We start from the raw sequence: 21,184 nt of genomic DNA on the forward strand, positions 1-21,184 counted from the left end.
CTGAGCAATGCCAGATCTGGCCACAGTCCTACAAGGACTACCTTACTTTGTCTTGTTTTAAGAGAAAACTCTCCAGAAAAGTAACCAATTCCGATATGCCACTGCTTTGAGATCCAAGTTCCAAAAATTATCTATAATATATGGGAGATATATGTATATATATACGATTATTAGACAACAATCAAATGTGGGAGATCTGATGTAGTTTTTTTGTCCTCTTCTATTTTGGTAATGCTGAGTATTAGAATATTACCCTGGATGAGATCAGCAAATGCATTCCTGAGCGGGGATTGTCTCTGTAATTTTTCTCCGCTGTGTTTCTGTACCATATTGTGCACACACTGATAAATTAAACCAATAGCTAGAATCATGGAAGGCATATAGCCCAGAAGAAAGCTGTGCAGCCCAAATCTGCTAAAGCAAATTGTCCAGTCACACCCCACAGCCTTTTTCCTACACTCCTGTGAAGCTTTCCTCTTCAGGTAGTTATCCAGTTCCTTTTGAAAATCATGATTGAATCTGCCTCCCCAACAATCTCAGACAGTGCTTGTCAGGTCCTAACCTTTCACTGCATTAAAAACAATGTTTTTTCTCTCATGTGGCTGTTGTTTCTTTCGCCATTCACCTTACACCATGTCCTCTGCTTCCTGATCCTGCAAATGGAAAAAAGTTTCCCCCATATGGGATCTGTTCCTAATAGTTTCAGTAGCTCCATCCAAACTCCTCAACCTTCACTTCTTTGAGGAGAACAGCTCAGCTTCTCCAATCTACCCGTGTAACTGAAGTCCCTGGAACCATTTTCTTAAATCTTTCTGCATCCTCTCTAATGGTTCCTAAAATGTGACACCCAGAATTAGAAGTAAAACTTCAGTTGATGTCAAACCATTGTTTTTTAAAAGGTTCATCATAACTTCCTTGCTTCTATATTGTGCACATATTTATAAACTCAGGATGCTGTATGCCTTTTAAAATGCTTGCTCAACTTGCCATGCCAACTTTAACTATTTGTGCATATATACCCTCTCATCTCCCAGTTTCTCTGCTCCTATGATTCCTTTCAAGTTGAATCCTTTCTTTTTATATTGCCTCTCCTTTTCCTTGCTACCAAAATGTATCTCTTCAAACATCTCTGCATTAAATTCAATTTGCCTCCACCTGTCTGCCCATTCAACCTGTCTATGGTATCCATCACTAGCTTTCTCACAGTTCACAATACTTCCTTTTTTTGTCAACAGTCAATTTTGATATGCTGCCATTGTTAAACATTAATATACATCAGAAAAAAAGCCAGGCTCCTTGCACTGATCTCTGCTGAACTACACTGTAAACATTTCACCAGTATGAAAAACAACATTCACCACTATTCATTGTCACCCAGCCAACTTTGTATTCACACTGACATTACCCTTTTTATTCCATTCAGCTTCAACTTTTCTGGCAACTCTATTATGTGACAGTTTATTGAATACCTTTTCAAAGTCTATCAACTGCATTACTCCTCATCAACCCTCTCTACCTCATTAAAAATCTAATTCAAGATAGTTAAATTTGATTTGCCTTTAATCCTTGCTCGTGCTGGCTTGCCTTGATCAGTCCATTCTTATCCAAGTGTCTGTTAATTTTTTTCTTGGATTATTATTTCAAAATTAGTTCTGACCACGAAGATAGTTTATTCCTATAACCTTTTTGAACAATGATGTAATATTTTCAATTCTTCAGTGCTCTGGCAACCTTCCAGTATCTATGGAGAATTATGGAAAATTATAGGCAGTACCTCAGCAATTTCATCTCTTACTTCCCTCAGGACCTTTAGATGCATCTCAATGATCTATCAACTTTAAGTCTAGCCAGTTTTACTAACAATCCCTCTTTATCAACTTTAGTTTGTCCAGTGTCTCTTTCACTATGAATTCAGCAACATCTTGTTTCCTGATAAAGATAGACATAAAGCACTCATTTAGAAGCAAGATAGAACAGTACAGCACAAGAACAGGCCCTTTGGCCCAACATGTCTTAGTTCCTCAACTATGTCTGTTACCTGCATGTAAGGATCTCCTTCTGGCCCCAAGCATTCTCTTATTCTTTTTTAATATTTATATGCCAAAAGAAGACTTTTAGATTCTCTTTTATATAAGCTGCCAGCCTTTTTTCATTCTTTCCTCGCTTCTTGTATTAACATTTCTCCATTTCTCCTTTGAACCTTCTGTAGTCAACCTCGTCCTCACGCATTATCAACTTGACCATGGTCACATGTGTCCTTTTTCTCTGCTTCATTTCATTCTTTCATTATTCAAAGAGGTCTGGTTTTGCTTGCCTTAACTTTCACCCTCATGGAAATATATTTTAATTGCACTCAAACCATCTCTTCTTTAACGCAGCCTACTATTCTGTTACAGTTTGCTTGCCAATCTTTGATTGTAGTTTGCCTGGGCCAGATCTATTCTCACCCCATTGAAATTGACCCTCTTCCAATTCGATATCTTTGCTTTAGAACATTCCTTGGCCCTTTTCTTCCCACATCTGCTATATATTTATATACAGATACATGGGAGGCAATGGTATACATTTATAGGTAGGTCAATGGGAAGATGATGGCCTAGTGGTATTATTGCTGGACTGTTAATCCAGATGACCCAGGTAATGTTCTGGTAACCTGGGTTCAAATCCAACCAGGGCAGATGGTGGAATCTGAATTCAATAAAAAACCTGGAATTAAGAGACTAATGATGACCATGACTTTATTGTCAGGAAAAACCCACCTGGTTCACTTATGTCCTTTGGGGAGAGGAAACTGCCATCCTTACTTGCTCTGGCCTACATGTGACTCCAGACCCACAGCAATGTAATTGACTCTTAACTGCCCTCTGAGCAAATAGGCATAGGTAATAAAGATTAGCCTAGCCAGTGATGCCCACATCCCTTGAGTGAATCATAAAAAAAAGTAGATTTTATGTATCAATTGCTTATGAAGCCAAGCCTCTGTAATTTGAGCTATCTATGCATTCAACTGCATATATTTTCTGGCTGAAGTCCTGGATCCAGACCCATTACTCTACTTTTATGTTTATTCTTTATTTGCTGCTTTTCTCCAAGAGCTCCAAATCCTTCTCTCTATCAAAAAATCTCCTTTCATTTGTCAACTCTCAGGTTCTATCTTTCCTATTCCCTACACCAACCCTTCAAAACTCAACATTCCTGTTGTCTTCTCACTGTTCTGTGTTGGACACCCCTTGGATAAACCTATGCCTTCCTTTCGGGACTTTCTCAGAATCCCCTGAAGGGTACATCAAGGCACTTTAGAGGTTAATTGCGAGCAGCAACATTAATTGTCTTATTCTACATTCTCATCAATCTTCTTGCCCTATGCACTAGCTAGAGGATAGATTTTCTTCCTATTCAATCCCTCCCACAGCTGATCTTGGGGACAGCATATCTCCCTCCAAAATGTCCATTCGTCCGTGTCTTTGACAATCACTCGCTAATGAGTAAGATTGCCCACCTTGGAAATTCCGTGTCACTAGTCATAGGTTCCATGGGTCATCGCATAGCTGCTGAGCCTGATCCTCAAACCACACATTTGACAGGTGTTTTCAGGAGGTGGATGTTGTGTAAGGCCTGGAAATAGTTGGCATTCCTTTCTCTGGTTCCGTTTCTGTACTTGCTCTTGCCGACAGGTGTTCTCGAAGAATTGAGTCCCTTCATACAAGAGCTTCCTCCAAGTTGGTTACTTTTCTTGTAGGAAGCCTTCAAGAGGGCTTTGAATCACTTCCCTTGCCCTCCTCTTGTTGGAGTGCCTTCCTTGAGCTGGGTGAAGCAGATTTGATTTGGTAGTCAAACTCAGGAACCCCTAAGCACATGGGCAATCCAGTGGAGTTGGTTTCGGATATTCGTGGCCTTGATGCCAGTGCTTTTGGCTGCTTCAAGAATGTCAGAAATGACAGTAATTGTCCTGAGCCTCATGTTCCTACACCATTGGAAAGCCAAAACCAGCAAATGATTCTCACCAGAAAAATGGCTTATGTTGGCCATAAACCAGATGAATTTGATGGAAAACTGGTAAACATGCAACTCACAGGAAAAGGTTACCTGCAACAAAGATTAAAGCATGTTTAGTTTCTACACTGTTCTTTGAATTTGAATGATAGAGATTATGAAACAAGATGAAGAAATGTTGTACCTTCCAATTTGTGTAATCAATATTTCTTGCCATTGGTTTATACATAATTTTAATCTGACTCAATAAGTACTTGAAAGAATAAATGGGTAAAACAGATTAAAATACACTGGCCAGAAATTCAGCAGTGCCTACTTTTGAATGCCTACTTTAACAGTCATACTTGCATTGGGAAGTGCTAGGAGCTGGGGTTTTGAGCTTTGGTAGTTGTTACAATGTCAAATGTGCAGTGGTGGGAGTCTGCATAAGTTCAGGTCAATGTTCACTTATATGATTGGGTAAGATCGCCCACATCTGATGGTGGAATGTCCGGAACTCAAATGCACTGGGGTAGGGTGACGATACTAAGAGGTCAGAATAGAATGACCTATGGTATTGCAGCATTGTTGGGGACCTTGGAGTGTGCTCAGGTGTGGGGACAGTTCAGGGGTATGCAGTATTGTTAAGGAGTTGGGAGCTTTATTAGAAGGGTTTGGAGGTTCGGGCTGTGTGAAGTTGATCAGAGTGGGGAGAGAGGCTTGAGGATGGAGTTATGCGTAATGCCTGAGATCTTGGGACTGGGAACCAGGGTCGTTAAGGTAAGTGCTAACCTTCCTTTCATTTGATGCTGCTTAGCACTGGTTTTCTTGAGGCAACCACTGGTGCTAGCTGCCTCAGGCAGAAAACCTTTTTGGAATAGGAAGCAGAAGCGGGAGGTTAGGAACTTTGTTCGTATATTTTCGTGTTAGCCTCTGATATGGGTACAGGATGCTTCTGTTAGACCTTTATCAAAACTTGATTCAGTGCATCCCACACTAAAATTGTGAGTGCATTGAATGTAATTTTGGACACAAACCAGGGTCTCTAGTCCTCAAAACATGGCGCTACAGAACTGAATTTCTAGTCTACTCATACTGTAGGTAAATATAAATGAATTACATGTTGAGATGTGTTTGTTGTACATTTTCAGTTCCTAGACTGTTTTGTCATTCCTGTGGTGATGCTTCTATCATGGTTTATCTTGCGATCAAGATACAAAATCATCCACTTTGTGGCTGTTTTAATGTGCTTGTTGGGCGTTGGAATTATGGTTGGTGCGGATGTCCTAGCATCAAAACAACAAGGATCAGGTAAGACTTGGTGCTGGGGACCTGACTGGATTTGGAATTGTATGAAATGTTTTTAACACTCAGAGTCTTCAGAGTGTTGCATGAGCTTTAGCAAAGCATAGACAGAGAAAAGGACATTCAGCACAGAAACAATGTATAATGTACTTGATCATGAACTCTATTGAATTTAGTTACTCTCCTAAGGAAACTGACACATTTTATTGCTAAACTCCAGCATGTCCACATTATTTTAACCTAGGGTAATTGCTGTCCGGCAGCTTTGGAGGAGTATTCACATATAATGATACGTAGGAAAAGACTGTCCCATCAATCAAACGGGTCTCACACAATTATGATACCCTGCCAAAACAACAAATGAACTCCAGACCATTCAAAAACAGATTAAAAGCTCAGGTCAATTTGGTAGAAGAAAATACTGGAAAATTCCTCTCAGACCAATCCAGGTGATCAAAATTTGTCCAGGAGATTATTCTAGAAATGAACACCTACTTTTTATAAGAGGTGATTTCTACCCCTTTAACACTTGAAAAAGTTCAGCAGCAACTGCTGGGATGCTGTTCCTGATCTCTGCATATCTCTTGGCAATTGACAGATGTCAACTTGATAAATCAGGCTTACATGTCGAAAGTACAAGGGAGAACGGAAAGAGGAAATAGGAGGGGCAAAGGGATAAAATGAGAACAGATTGATGGCTAAAATAAAAAAGGGACTTTCATGCATATTAACATAAAGGCTTGTTATGGGACCCATGGGACCAAATAGGGACGAAAATAAATGTATTGGTGGAGGCAAAAGGCCTGTGTCAATGTTTGCCAAGGAAGAGAACTTTTCCAAAGATGCAGTAAATAAGTTTGCTATGTTACTGAATGAGATAAAACATAAAAGGATGTATGAGGAAGGCAGGCTGAATTAAAGATGGACACAGCATCCAGTCCAGGTGAGATGCATCCTAGCTGAGGGATGTAAGGTTGAAATTGCAGGGATGTTGACAATCGTATTCCAATCCATTTCGGATACAGGGGGTAATGACAGAGAATTGGAGGACTGAAATGCTACCCCCTTGCTCAGGAGTGAGGCTGTCAACTAGTCACTGAAACATTAAGGGAAAATCTGACCAACATCTTTCTTGTCATAAGAAGTCTCATTTTTCATTCTCACTACTTTCTTAAACTTCTTGCCATTGACTATTTTGTACAGGCACTGTGAAAATTTAACCCTAAATGAATGTAGGTGATTTTTCTTGAATGGTACACGGTTTCGAGTACAATCAGGCCAATTCTTATCCTTAACTTTATTTTGCTTTCTTAAGTTGTGATAAACAAATGCCCTGTTGGAATTAGGCAGCCAAAATTACCAAAACAAAATTTGAAATGTGGCTTCACAAAAATTAGAATAATATGTTCAGCCTACAGACAACGCTGAGCATTTTTGAAGGAATACTAAGAGACCAAACACAAGTCTTTGGCCATAATTGACATTCTCTGCGCAAGCACAGGAATTTCAAGGACTACAGCCTGATTTTTCCTTGCTGCAGAATTAAAAGAAGTGTACATTGAATAGTGATGAAGCTGCATCTGTTGAAATATTGTATAGCTTGCTGAACGAGAACTGTGGAAAAGATGCACTAATGATGAACTGGTCTGCTCAGCAGTTCAAATCACCTTTCTTTTGGAAAGCAGTCTCCAAAGGAGATAGTGATAATTGAGAATGCCACTAGCACCTTGCAATATTCAAAGAAGCAGATGAATAAAAGGCATCTGAAAATTTTAGAAACTAAAGTTATTCAATTTTCCCTATCGTGCGCTTGTGCATATAAGCGCCCAAAAATGTTTCCATTCAAACTGTTCCACAGATAGTAGGAACTGCAGGTGCTGGAGAATCTGAGGTAACAAGGTGTAGAGCTGGATGAACACAGCAGGCCAAGCTGCATCAGAGGAGCAGGAAAGCTGATGTTTTGGGCCTAGACCCTCTCTCCATTCAAACTGTAATTGATTGCCTACAACTGCATGCAAATTATTCAAGTAAAAGAATGTTGGTACAAGAGTTTAACATTTGGGAGTCATCTGATACTGTGTATAAGGTCTTTGAAGATCTGCTAGTGACCAAGGTGGAGCTCCCCTATACCTGTTAATTCTGCTCTTTGCAATTGGAATCCACCTACAGCATGGCTTTGCTGTAGAATTCTACAGCCGTAGCAAAAATTTCAGGAACAAAATGTCTTCTGCTCAAGGGAATATCTCACTATAGACTGCAGCACATCTGAATGCTTATGCCTGCTGAGACACACATAGCATCACTTTCAGCCTATTTCTTAACTGCCAGAACATGTACCAGAAAGTGAGCAGGATGAGACAATGAACACAGCAACAGACATGCAGCAACCATTTTAAACATTGTCTCAAGGCCAGCACAAAGAAATACAGGGACAGCTTAATCCAAAATGACTTGAACCTCAACTACTCTAACAAGGAAATGGATAACAAAAGCACAAGGATATACATGAGGGTGCATAAATCACATGCTGTCAAACACTCCAATAAACATACATTTTAAATTTATAGCCTGAGATATGTTTTATCATCAATCTATCTAGACAGTTTATTTTTAACTTTGCAGAGAAGAAATCTGAAAATTTCCGCCCATGGTAGTTGCTGTAGTGTGGAGGACAATATTGATGAAAGAGTTTGCAGGCTTTGCATTGTGTACCTATGCAAACAACATAGTTTTAGAGTTGGCTCTAGGAGTTAGGTGAATATGGCTTCTTTGAATGCGTGTGACATCTAAAGGGTCATTCCAGTGTCTCCTACCTGTCCTGGCATGTGATCATCTCTCCTCCTTCATTTCTTTCTAGTCTATGATGGAAATGTTATGTAGCATATAGCTTCCACCAATTACATTGAATAATCTAATAGGACTACACTACAAGATGATTGTGACATAGCCAGACATTTAAAGCTCAGTTTAAAGCATCAATATTTGCTTTTACTATCACATGATTTTGGCCATATCGGAACTGAGTTTATGCTCTGTTTTTGAATCTTGCAAGTGTTATTAACCAGGGCTGCAGAGGTCAATGTTAACATCTTTGGAAATATTCTTCCAATCAGTCTTCTTCAAATATGCCAATGAGAAGACTCTAGATTGATATCTAACTTAACAGAGTTCGGGCTTGCTAATTTAGAAAAACTTATGGAGTTTTGATTGAAGTCCTGAGTATAGGAATTGGGAAGTCATGTTGAGATTGTACAGGACATTGGTGAAGCCTCTTCTGGAGTATCGTGTCCAGTTTTGGTCGTCCAGTTATAGGAAGAATATTATTAAGCTGAGAGAGTTTAGAAGAGATTTACAGGACGTTGCCAGGTATGAGTTATAAACAAAGGCTGGATAGGCTGGGACTTTTTTCACTGGGACATAGGAGGTTGAGAGATGCCTGATTGAAGTTTATATAATCATGATGGGTATTGATTGGGTTACTGGTAGGTGTATTTTCCCTAGGATGGAGGATGTCAAGACTAGGGAATACTTTTTTAAAGTGAGAGGAGAGAATTTTTTGAGGGGCAAGTTTTTTAGACAGAGGGTGGTTCACATGTGGAATGAACTTCCTGAGGAAGTGGTGGATGTGGGCACAATTACAATGTTTAAAAGACATTTGGATACGTACATGAATGGGAAAGGTTTGGAGGGATATGGGCCAAGAGCAGGCAGGTGGGAATAGTTTACTTCAGGATTATGTTTGGCAAGGACTGATTGGACCGAAGGGTCTTTTTCTGTGTTGTATAACTCTATGACTCTATGAAAGAATTAGACTTCATCTAAGCTGATAGACTATTCAAATTGAACAGGTTTTGGGAGTATTAGGGACATAAGTATATGTAAGCATAGAAATTGTAGTTCAGTGGTAGTGTTCATAGCTTTGAGCTAAGAGACCTGGGTTCATATCCCATCTGCTCCAGAGATGTGAAATGACATCTCTGAACAGGTAGATTAGAAAATATCTCAAACTAGTTTCAGTTGATGGGAAAATAAGTGTTTGGCCTCTGGAGTAAGCTGTCACGCAATGCTGGGATTACAGCATTGTGAGCCACTGTTTACCCCACACTTTTCATATGTTTGCAATATAAGAAACCCAGGGCCTAAAATTACCACTTGGCAAATCAGATGTAGTCCATCCAGAGTTAATGTATCTTTATTTTTATCATGAATTTCCCTACCACACTTTAGGAAACATTAGTTTTCTTTCCAGTCTCTCTGGCAGAGCAATGAATATCTCTATAAACCTCAATATCACTTCTGACTAGAATATAGAGCAGCTACTTTTTAAAAATGTTGCTTTACTGACCATGGATCGATTAGTTTCCATGGAGATTTGTCTCAAATATTCATCAACATGCATTTAAACATTTTTGTTACTCAAATAAAGAATACAGTTCTATTTTGTTATAAAATGCAGTATTATTGATGATTTTGTTTTTTTTTCAAATAGGTAGCAATAAGTTGCTGGGAGACTTTCTGGTCCTGGGCGGTGCCGCACTTTATGGAGTTTCTAATGTTTGTGAAGAATTTGTTGTGAAAAACTTTAGCCGTGAGGAGTTCCTCGGAATGCTTGGCTTATTTGCAACCTTCTTTAGTGGTATACAGTTGTAAGGAATGGCATTGTTTTTCTATATTGTGTCTAATATTAACTGTGTTTTAATGTTATTGGTACAACAGGAAGCTGAGTTAATTGGCACAATTTTAGTTCATGTTTAGCTCCTTTTCAATCAATATTTTCCATGTAGAACACTAAAAATACCTCCCATGACATTATTTGACTAGCAACAGATGAAATGAAAAGAAAAATTATTAATTAATTAAAAATGTATTTTGATTTGACTGTAGGATGTCATAATCTTAAGACTAAATTATTCCTGTAGTGTCCAACATTTGTTTATCATTTTTCATAGAATCCCTACAGTGTGGGAACAGGCCATTCAGCCTATTGAGTGCACACCCCCCTCCAAAAACTATCCCACTCCCCCCTACTCCAACCCTGTAATCCCACATTAACCATGGCTAATCCACCTAGCCTGCACATTCATGGACACTATGGGCAATTTAGCATGGCCGATCCACTTAACCTGCACATCTTTGGACTGTGGGAAGAAACTGGAGCACCCAGAGGAAACCCACACAGGCACAGGGAGAACACACAAACTCCACACAGACAGTCACTCGAGGGTGAGAATTGAATCCTTGGTCCCTGGTGTTGTAAGGCAGCAGTGCTAACCACTGAACCATCATGCTGCCCAATTTATCATTAAGGTAAAGCTTGTTTCCTCAGGAGAATTAGGGGATCTTGTAATGTACAACAAGTTATGAATCACTGTCAAGCAAACTGCCCATGTGTCAGGCTGAGCCCAAATAAATTTATTTCAATTCAAGCAAGTTTTTTTAATAATTCAGAAGTGTCCTGGTCAAGAACTACTCTTAGGGAACAACTTAAAATCTAACTTTTAGTTTTAAGTTAAACTGAAAAATAAGCCTAACTCAATATTGTTGATTGAGCTACTAATAACATAATTAAATTGGAGAGGGTGCATAAAAGATTTATAAGGAGAGGCTGGACAGGCTGGGAGTCCTTTGCTGGAATGTAGGAGGTTGAGGGGTGACCTTATAGAGGTTTATAAAATTGTGAGGGGCATAGATAAGGTGAAACCTGGAGGGCGTAGTTTTAAGGTGAGAGGGGAAAATTTAATTTGCACCTGAGGAGCAACTTTTTCATACAGAGGGTGGTTCATATATGAAATGAACTGCCAGAAGAAGTGGTAGATGCAGGTGCAGTTACAACATTTAAAAGACATTTGGACAAGTACATGAATAGGAAAGGTTTAGAGGAATATGGGCCAAACACTGGCAAAAGGGATTAGTTTAGTTTGGGAAACCTGGTCAGCATGGACAAGTTGGACTGAAGGCTCTGTTTCCATGCTGTATGGCTGAATGACACTATGAGTTGCTCATGTTGATTGTGAATGCCACTCTTACTATCACCTTCATTGTGACAGCTCAGCCTAAACAATGAAAATATACAAGTATTATTACAATATTTCAATATGCTTGTAATTTACTTGTGTTGCCACATAACAGCCAGTGAAATATCAGGCATATATTGAGCAATGGAGAACAATATGAGTGATTAAGACCATAAATCACAACAGAGAATCTCTTAACTAATTTATACCTTTACATTTAATGTTAAATATAATTTAATTGGGAGTGGAATTCATTCAGGTTGATTCTGCTGAGTTAGGTTTGGGTTATTTAATGGTGTAATTGAAAAATATTCTGAATGATGTAGGTGATTGAGTAACCAATGTATGTGATGTCAGACATGGAGTTATATGGCATTACTATTTTCGTTTAAAGAATAAAAATCAATATTTTAAAAAGCATATGAGAGGGAAAAGAGGCTGAAATAAAAAGATTGTTTTGTGAAAAAATGATGAATGACTTGTATGCTTAATATTTATTATTTTTAGATCATGTTTTTCATTTTCTTATGTTATAGAAGTATTCTGGAACGTAATGCAATTGCAAACATTAATTGGAGCTGGCAAGTCGGTAAGCATCTATTCAACAACAACAACTTTATGTTGTTCCCTTAACATAGCCAAATGTCTCAAGGCATTTAGCAAAATATTTTTTTTCACATTCATTTACAGAAGGAGATATCAGATAGATGACCAAGTGTTTGGTCAAAGACTTACATTTTAAGAAGGATCCTAAAATTAGAAGACTCGGGAGGGAAGTCTGGAGCTTAAAGCTGTTGAAAGTAAAATTGGAGTGATTAAAATTGTAAATGCGCAATTAAAGTTGGAGGTGATTTTCATAGATGGGAAGGGGAGATGCCATGGAGGAATTTGAAAACGAAGACAGCGATTTTAAAATGAGACTTGGCATGAGTTAAGACTCAGGTAGTTGATATTTGGATGATCACAAGTTTAAGCAGATGCATCAGGCATCAAAGTTGAACAGTGTTGCAGAGGCAAAAATAAGCAGTCTGGGTGATATGTGGGTCAGAGGCTCATCTTATGGTCAAATACCCTAGCAAGGTTGTAAAAGGTCTGTCTTAGCTTCAGACAATTACATTGAATGGAAACAGTGATCAGTGACCAAAGGACGATGAGCAAAGACAATTGCTTTGGCGTTTCCAATAATTAATTGGAGGAAATTTCTGTTCATCCAGATGGTAGTTAAACAGTGTGACATATCAGAGACAGTGGAGGATTTGAGAGAGGTTGGAATGAGGTATTACTGGGCATCACCAGTATGCACATGATGTTGTGTTTTCAGATGATATGAGCAACAAACAACATATAGGTCTGTAGGTAGCCTTCAAATACTTCACACTAGAGGAGATAATTGAAGCTTAGCCAATGAGTTTCTGCAGGTTATTTGACAACAAAAAGCATCAGAGCTCTTGATGTTTGTCCTCACCGATGAGTAGCACAAAAGTTAAAGGAGACCTCTACTCTACATTTAATTTTCGGCTTCAATAGTTTTCTCACCAAGAAGAGCTTTTGCCCTGAGTTAAGAGTGTGTCCCTGCCAAGAGATCATTGTGGCTCCAAGAATTGTTCGTTTTGAGGCTTTTTTCAGTGCTTGAGCTGGTTTCCTTGAGTTCTTGGAGCAGTAATTATGGTTTTTATAAGGTTTAGCTTTGTTTTTAGAACTTTTAAACAAAAATCAAAAATAATGATACTTTAAAACTGGAGGAAAGAGAGAGAGAAAGAGTCTCGGGAGAAACCACGTGAGAGGATGGCTGTAGCGTTCATCAAAAAACCAAGCAGTGAACTTTCACAGTTGACTGACTTGAAAGTACAGCATCTCTGGGATTTAGAAGTCGGTCCAAGAAAGACAAACAGTGAAATGTCACAGCTGACCTTGGTGAGACCTTATTATTGGAGCTAATGACAGCTAGGAGTGTCAGCAGTTAAGTGTTTGTTTTAAAGACATATAGAACTTATAAATCTCAAACTTTTTTTTCATAAGTCTATAATAGGGAGTAGGGTAAAGGTTTTATTTTTATGTTTTACTGAGATCTGTCTTGATTAATTTTTAAAAATATAAAACATAGGTAGTAAGTTATACTGGAGCATTGTTTTTAGAGCAGTAAGACTCTGCTATTTTCTGGGTTTGTAGATTAAGGTGCAGAGATGTCCTTTAGTAAAACAATGTGCTCTTCCTGTCTGATGTGGGAGATTAGGGAGAATTTCAATGTTCCTGCTGTTTACGTCTGCAGGAAGTGTGTTTGGGTGCGAATCCTATTGGATTGCATGGGTCGGTTGGAGCAGCAGTTAGAGGCAATGAGGAATTTACGGGAGCTAGGAGGTGTGATAGATGACAGTTTCAGGAAGGTAGAAAAACCGCAAATACAGTCAGGTAGATGGTTTACCTTTAGGAAAAAGTAGGAGAGGTAGGCAGGTAGTGCAGGAGTATCCTGTGGCTATCCCCCTCTCAAACAGATATGCTGTTTTAGAAAATTTAGGGGATGATGGGCTTACAGGGAAATATAGCACTGGCAGCCAAGTTTCTGGTTCTGAGACTGGCTCTACTGTAATGAGGGGTATGACAGGTTCCAAGCGATCAATGGTGGTAGGGAACTCTCTAGTCAGGGACACAGATAGATATTTCTGACATCATATAACGTGACATCAGGATGGTGTGTTGCCTCCCTAGTGCCATGGTCAAGGATGTCTCAGAAAAGCAGCAGAATATTCTCAAAAGGGGAGAGTGACCAACAGAAGGTCATTGTACATGTTGGTACCAATGACACAGGAAGAGAAAGGACAAGGTTCTGAAGAGACAATGTAGGAAATTAGGCAGGATGTTATAAACTAGGTCCTCAAAGGTAGTAAAATCTGGATTCTCCCAGTGTCACATGCTAGTGAGAGTAGGAATAGGTGGATTGAGCAGATGAATGCATGGCTGAGGAGCTAGTGCAGGGGGCAGAGATTGGCATTTTTGGATCATTGGAATCTCTTCTGGATTAGAAGTGACCTGTATAAGGAGGACGGGTTGTGCCGGAATTGGAAGGGGATCAACATCCTGGTGGGGAGATTTGCTAGTGCTACTTGGGAGGCTTTAAACTGGTAAGTGGGGATCCAAAGAGATAGTGACAAAAGAGATTAGCCTGAGGCTGGTACGGTCGAGAACAGGAACAAGTCAAATAGTCAAGGCAGGCAAAAGCAAGGCAGAGAATGAGGTAAGGCTGATCAATTAAATTGCATTTATTTCAATGCTGGAGGCCTGACATATAAGGCAGAACTCAGGGTGTGGTTGGGAGAATGGGATAATCATAGCTATTACAGAAACATGGCTCAGGGAAGAGAAGGACTGGCAGTTTGATGTTGCAAGATGTAGATGCCATAGGAAGGGTAGAAAGGAGGGGGGCAAGAGAGGAGGGGGAGTGGTGTTTTTGGTTGGGGATAACATTATGGCTGTACTTATGGAGGATATTCCTGGGAAATTTCCAGTGAAGTTATTTGGGAGGAACTGAGAAATAAGAAAGGGATGGTCACTTTATTGGGATTGTACTATAAGCCCCCCAGTAGTCAGTGGGATACTGAGAAAAAAATTTCTAAGGAGATCTCAGATGTTTGTTAGATTGATAGATTTGTAGTGGTAGGGGATTTTAACTTACCAAATATAAGTCTGGGAATACCATAGTGTTAAGGGCTAGGATGGCGAGGAATTTTTTAATTATGTACAAAAATATTTTCTTATTCAGAATGTGGATGTACCGACTTGAGAAGGTGCAATACCTGAACTTCTTTTGGGAAATAAGGCAGGTATCAGTGGGGGAGCACTTTGGGGCAAGTGAACATAATTATATTAGTTTTAAAATAGTGATGGAAAAGGATAGACCTGATCTAAAAGTTAAAGTTCTAAATTGGAGTAAGGCCAATTTTGATGGTATTAGGCAATAACTTTCAAAAGTTGATTGGGAGGCTATTCGCAGGTAAAGAGATGATTGGAAAATTGGGGGCCTTTAAAATGAGATAACAAGAGTCCAGAGACAGTATGTTCCTGTTAGTGTGAAGGGCAAGGCTGGTAGGTGAGGGGAATGCTGAATGACTAGAGAAATTGAGGCTCTGGTCAAGGAAAAGAAGGAGACATATGGCAGGTATGGACAGCAGAGTTCAAGTGAATTCCTTGAGGGCTTTAAAGCCAAGAGGGAAATCAGGAGGGCACAAAAGGGATATGAGATAGCTTTGGCAATTATGGTTAAGGAGAATCCAAAGAGTTTCTACAAAAATGCAAAAGAGTAACAAGGGAGAGAATAGGGTCCCTTAAAGATCAACAAGGCCGTCTATGTTTGGAACTGCAAGAAATTATCAGATACTAAACAAGTATTTCACATCAGTATTTACTGTGGAGAAGCATATGGAAGCTGGAGAACTTGGAAAAGCAAATACAGTAGTAATATCTTGGATGGTGTTGCTATGACACAGGAAGTGGTGCTGAACGTCTTAAAACGTGTAAAGGTGGATAAATCCCTGGGACCTGATCAGGTGTGTCCTAGAACTTTGTGGGAAGCTAGGCAAGTGATTGCTGGGTCCCTTGCTGAGATATTTGTGTCATCGATAGCCACAAGTGTGGTGTTGGAAGACTGGAAGGTGGCTAATGTGGTGCCATTATTAAAGAAAGATGGTAAGGAAAAGCCAGTGAACTCTAGACCGGTAAGCCTGACATCAGTGGTTGGGAATTTGTTGCAGGGGATTCTAAGGGACAAGATTTACATGTATTTGGAAAGGCAAGGACCTATTGGGGATAGTGGACATAGCTTTGTGAGTAGGAAATCGTGTCTCACTAACTTGATTGAATTTTTTGAAGAAGTCACAAGAAGATTGATGAAAGCAAAATGGTGGATTTTTTCTGTATGGCCTTCAGCAAGGCATTCAACAAGGCTCTGCATTGTAAACTGGCTAGCGAGATTAGATCCCATGGGATCCGAGGAGACCTAGCCATTTGGAAAGAGAACTGGCTTGAAGGTAGAAGACAGAGGGTGGTGGTGGAGGGTTGTTTTTCAGACTGGAGGCCTGTGACCAACGGTGTGCTGTAAGGGTCAATGCTGGTTCCACTATTTTTTGTCATTTACATCAATGATTTGGATGTGAATATTGGAGGAATAGTTAGTAAGTTTGCAGATGACATCAAAATTAGTGAATAGTGGACAGTGAAGAAGATTATCTCAGAGTACGAAGGACCTTGATGAGACGGGCCAATGGGCTGAGGATTGGCAGATGGAGTTTAATTTAGATAAATGTGAGGTGTTGCATTTTGGTAAAGCAAATCAGGGCAGGACTTATACACTTAATGTTAGGGTCCTGGGGAGTGTTGTCGAACAAAGACACCTTGGGGTGCAGGTTCATAGTTCCTTGAAGGCAGAGTCGCAGGTAGATAGGATAGTGAAGAAGGTATTTGGTATGCTTGCCTTTGTTGGTCAGTGCATTGAGTATAGGATTTGGGAGGTCATGTAGCAGCTGTACAGGACACTGGTTAGGCCACTTTTGGAATACTGCGTGCAGTTCTGGTCTCTCTGCTGTAGAAAGGATATTGTTAAACCTGAAAGGGTCAGCAAAGATTTACAAATATGTTGCCCGGGTTGGAGAGTTTGAGCTATAGGGAGAGGCTGAATAGGCTGGAGCTATTTTCCCTGGAGCATTGGAGGCTGAGGGGTGACCTTATAGAGGTTTATAAAATCATGAGGGGCATAGATTGGGTGAATAGCCAAAGTCTTTGTCCCAGGGTAGAGGAGTCCACAACTCGAGGGCATAGGTTTAAGGTGAGAGGAGAAAGATTTCAAGGGGACCTGAGAGGCAACTTTTTTCATGTGGAGGGTGGTGCATATAAGGAATGAGCTGCCAGAGCAAGTGGTGGAGGCTGGTACAATTACAACATTTCAAAGGCATCTGGATGGGTATATGAATAGGAATGGTTTAGAAGGATATGGGCCAAATGCTGGTAAATAGGACTATATTTATGTAGGATATCTGGTTGGCATGGACAAGTTGGACCAAAGAGTATTTCCCTGCTGTATAACTATGCGACTGTATGACTCTAAATGGAATCAGAGTGCAAAACTTACATTAATACCATCATTAATGCCCATTCCCTGTTATACTTATTACAACAAATTTCAAGAATTTACATAGCTCAGTTTACTGTGAATGTATCCAAATTTTGCATTAAAAGACTGAAACATTAAAATCACTATTTATGAGGAGAAACTAACGCTTGACTCAACAAACAAATTATCTTTTTTCAGGAATACATGGCATTTATAGTTTTATTCTAAACTGTCAAAGCTAGGAAGAAAACACATAGACAAATCAAAATAAGAGCTTCATTCTTTTTACACTAACTGCATGTGGATTGTAAATTTATTTTCATCAACAACTGAGCTTCTTTCCTCTTTAGGAAGATTGGAATGGTTCAAATGTTTTTTTCACAGTGTGATAGTACATTAACAATTGTGGCAGTCACACTTTAAGATCCACTTTAAGAGTTATTTTCCTACCTGCCTCATTTAAAACAAAATATTTTCTCTTTGACAGCTCCAGGTAAAAGGTGAAAGTAAAGTCACCATAGTTCAAGAGGATATTTGGGCTGCTGTTGCATCAGAGAGGCAACTGGTAGTGGTTTAACCTGAGGGTCACCGTACACTGCAAACCAGCTGTCCAGCCGACTGAGCTAACTGACTCAAAGCAGCTCCAGCTCAAGCAGTAGTCACAGTAGCAAATATGATTATAACCATTGATATCATATATTCTAGGAGTCATCAAGTTAAGGATATTTGCCTGCCAAATGATTTGATCGTTCCATCACTGTTCTATTCAGAATTTCCATGGTCATTAGATAGATTGAACAGACAAAATACAGCCTCGAACCATGATTTTCAGTTTGGAGTCCATTCTGTAATATAGACAGGGCTGATTTCATAGGATTAGGCTGTCTCAGTTTATAGGACAGAATTGCTTCTTGAACCAAGTTCAAAATCAAAGAGAAGGCAAGTTCTTCATCATTTTTTCCTATTATCAAATAATTGTCACTTGCCTGCGATAAATATTCTCAAAACAATTGTCACTTACTTCAGGAAAATGACTGCTGCATTTGAGAAATAACATTCAGGTTCCCGATGTGGCACATTCCCTGTTAGCAGAATGTTGACAATTATCAGTTTGATAACCTGTCTCATTAATAACTAACACTCTACATTTATTGATTCACACACTGTTTTGAAAGTGTTTGGCAAGCTGTTTTTGGCTTTGAATAAAGAAACAAAGCCAGTCAGGTTTTTAAAGGAAAAGCTTTATGGACAGAAACTGTAATGTAAAAGATAAGTTGCATTGATTGAATTCATGGAGTCTAACTAGATCTGCCGCCTTTATGGCAAAATGAAACAACTTACCAGTTTGCACCAAAATGTGTCTCACCAAGTGTTTGTTCTGTCTACCTTGGAGAGAACAGAGAGTACCAAATACCTTGGAAGTAAGAATGCATTAGTTGATCTCAATATTTTGTTTGGTGAATCAACAACAGGGCAGACAATAGCTGTAAAATCAATACTAACAACCAAAAGACTGTGTTTCGAATTGGAAAATGTAATACAATGCAGTGGTAAATGTTGTCCATTAGCCTTGACTATTGACAATGAAAATTGGAAATTCATAGCAAGATGTTCTGACCATTAATGGTCTAACATCACATCTAAATTTCTAATATAGTAGTAAAAGTTGGCACTGAAGTATTTTGTACATTTCCAGCAATATTCTAACATAAAGACGAGTAAAATATGCAATAAACTCCAAATTAAACTACCAAACAGCAACGTTTGTACCATTATATAGAATCTGATGGAAATTGTGATGAGTACATAAACTCTCACCAATCTACTGATAAGACAACCAATTGATAGTTGTTTTGAAATGCGAAGAACAATGTAAATAAGGAATGATACCATTCTAAACTTCTTAAATAAGTGCATCTAGTCTGACTACATTTTAAAAACATGATTGACAATTTCATGATCTGAGATAAACATGGTTTGATAAACATATTTTATTCTTTTTGTTCCAGTATTATTGTTCACTGCATTTGCTGTTTGCATGTTTGGATGGTATAGCTTCCTGCCACTTGTGATTAAGATCAGCAGTGCCACCTCAGTCAATCTTGCAATCCTAACTGCAGACCTCTACAGCATCTTCTTTGGGATTTTCTTATTCCATTACAAGGTGAGTAACCATCCAAGAAAAACTGAATTAGTAAATTCAGTCGTAGACATAGGAGCATATTCCAATTTTATTTCATTTTGTATGTTACACATTCCTCTGATTATTTAAGGGCTATTTACTTTCCATGTGAACTGGACTTTCGTGTGAAACAGCTCAGGAGAGAGTCAAAACTGCAGCTTCTGAAAGAGTGAGAGAGAGAGCAGGAGTGGCAGCTTCATAAAGAGTGACAATATGGAGGCAGTAACTTCTCAAACAGTGCTAGAAAGCAGAGACAGCAGCTTCATAAAGGACAGGAGACAGCACAGGGAAAGAGCTTCTGAAACAGCATGAAAGTGCAGGGCTAGCAGCTTCTGAACAGTGCTAGAGAAAGCATGGGAACAGCAGGTTCTGAAAGAGTGGGAGAGAAAGCAGTGTTAGCAGCGTCATAAACAATGTGAGGATAGCAGCTTCTGAAACATTGCTAGAGAGAGAGGAGACTGCAGCTTCAAAAGGAGTGTGAGAAAGAGCAGATATGGCAGCTTCATAAAGAGCGGGAGTGAATGGGGACAATAGCTTCTTAAATACCAAAGGAGAAAGAGAGAGAACGAGAGAGAGGGAGAGAGAGAGGACAGTGACTTCTGAAAAAGTACTGGACAGTGTGGAAAGCAGCTTCTGAAACAGTCCTCGAGAGAAACAGTACAAGACAGCATGGATACAACAGCTTTATAAAGAGCTGGAGAGAGTGTAGACAGCGACTTCAGAAGCAGTGCTGTAGAGAGTCGGACAGGCAGCTTCTTAAAGAAAAGAGTGGACCTGCGCGAGAAAGACTGTGAGAAAGGCAAAAGATAAAAACTGGCAACAGAGATTCCCGCCGACTTGTTTCTAACTTACAAGGCTGCGTATGATAACACAGAAAACAGGTAGGTGATTGGTAGGATTTTTTTGTGTCCAAGGTTAAGGATCTCTCTCCTGGGCTTGTGTGAAACTTGGAGTGGGAAAGGAAAGATCCAGTTGTCATGGTCCACATAGGTAGCAATTACATAAATAGAACTAGGAAAGAGGTTCTAATGAGGGATTACGAGAGGCTCAGGGCTAAATTAATAAGCAGAATCACAAAGTTAGTAATCTCAGGATTGCTACTTGACCCACGTGCAAATCACTGTGAGGTAAATAAGATTAGGGAGGTAAATGCATGGCTGAAGGATTAGTATGGGAGAAATGGGTTCTGATTCAGATTCACTGGGGATTAGCACCAGTACTGGGAAAAGAAAGAGCTGTTCTGTTGGAACAGGCTCCATTTAAACCATGTTGGCACCAGTGTCCTGATGAATCATATAACTAGGGCTGTAGATAGGGCCTTAAAATAATTAATGGAGAGTTCAAATGAAGGGAGTTTTTAAAAATTCAAAAGGAAAAATGAGAGCAGAAATGGAAGGTAGTAAAGAGGTAAATGATAATCAAAGTGTGACAGAAAGTGTAGAAAATTAATGCAGAAGAGTGCAGAAGAAATTAAAATCAGTGCAATAAAGGTAAAAAGTCAAGGTTAAGATTCTTTTTCTGAATGCACAAAGCATTTGTAACAGGATGGATGAGTTGATTGCACAAAAATAAGTAAATGAATATGACTTATTAGCTATTATGGAGATATGG

At 39.3% G+C, this 21,184-nt stretch overlaps 1 protein-coding gene across 1 annotated transcript in view; it reads left to right on the forward strand.

The window, feature by feature from the left end:
• LOC109927219 (solute carrier family 35 member F2) overlaps positions 1-21,184 on the forward strand; it is a 52,569-nt gene that overhangs the window by 17,855 nt on the left and 13,530 nt on the right. The window contains exons 5-8 of the mRNA XM_020527173.2: positions 5,124-5,283; positions 9,767-9,923; positions 11,828-11,880; positions 19,401-19,555. Of these exons, the coding sequence (XP_020382762.1) occupies positions 5,124-5,283; positions 9,767-9,923; positions 11,828-11,880; positions 19,401-19,555 (525 nt within the window). The remainder of the gene's footprint in view (positions 1-5,123; positions 5,284-9,766; positions 9,924-11,827; positions 11,881-19,400; positions 19,556-21,184) is intronic.

The sequence above is a fragment of the Rhincodon typus genome, chromosome 6, assembly GCF_021869965.1.
Source record: "Rhincodon typus isolate 14 chromosome 6, sRhiTyp1.1, whole genome shotgun sequence".
NCBI lineage: Eukaryota > Metazoa > Chordata > Chondrichthyes > Orectolobiformes > Rhincodontidae > Rhincodon > Rhincodon typus.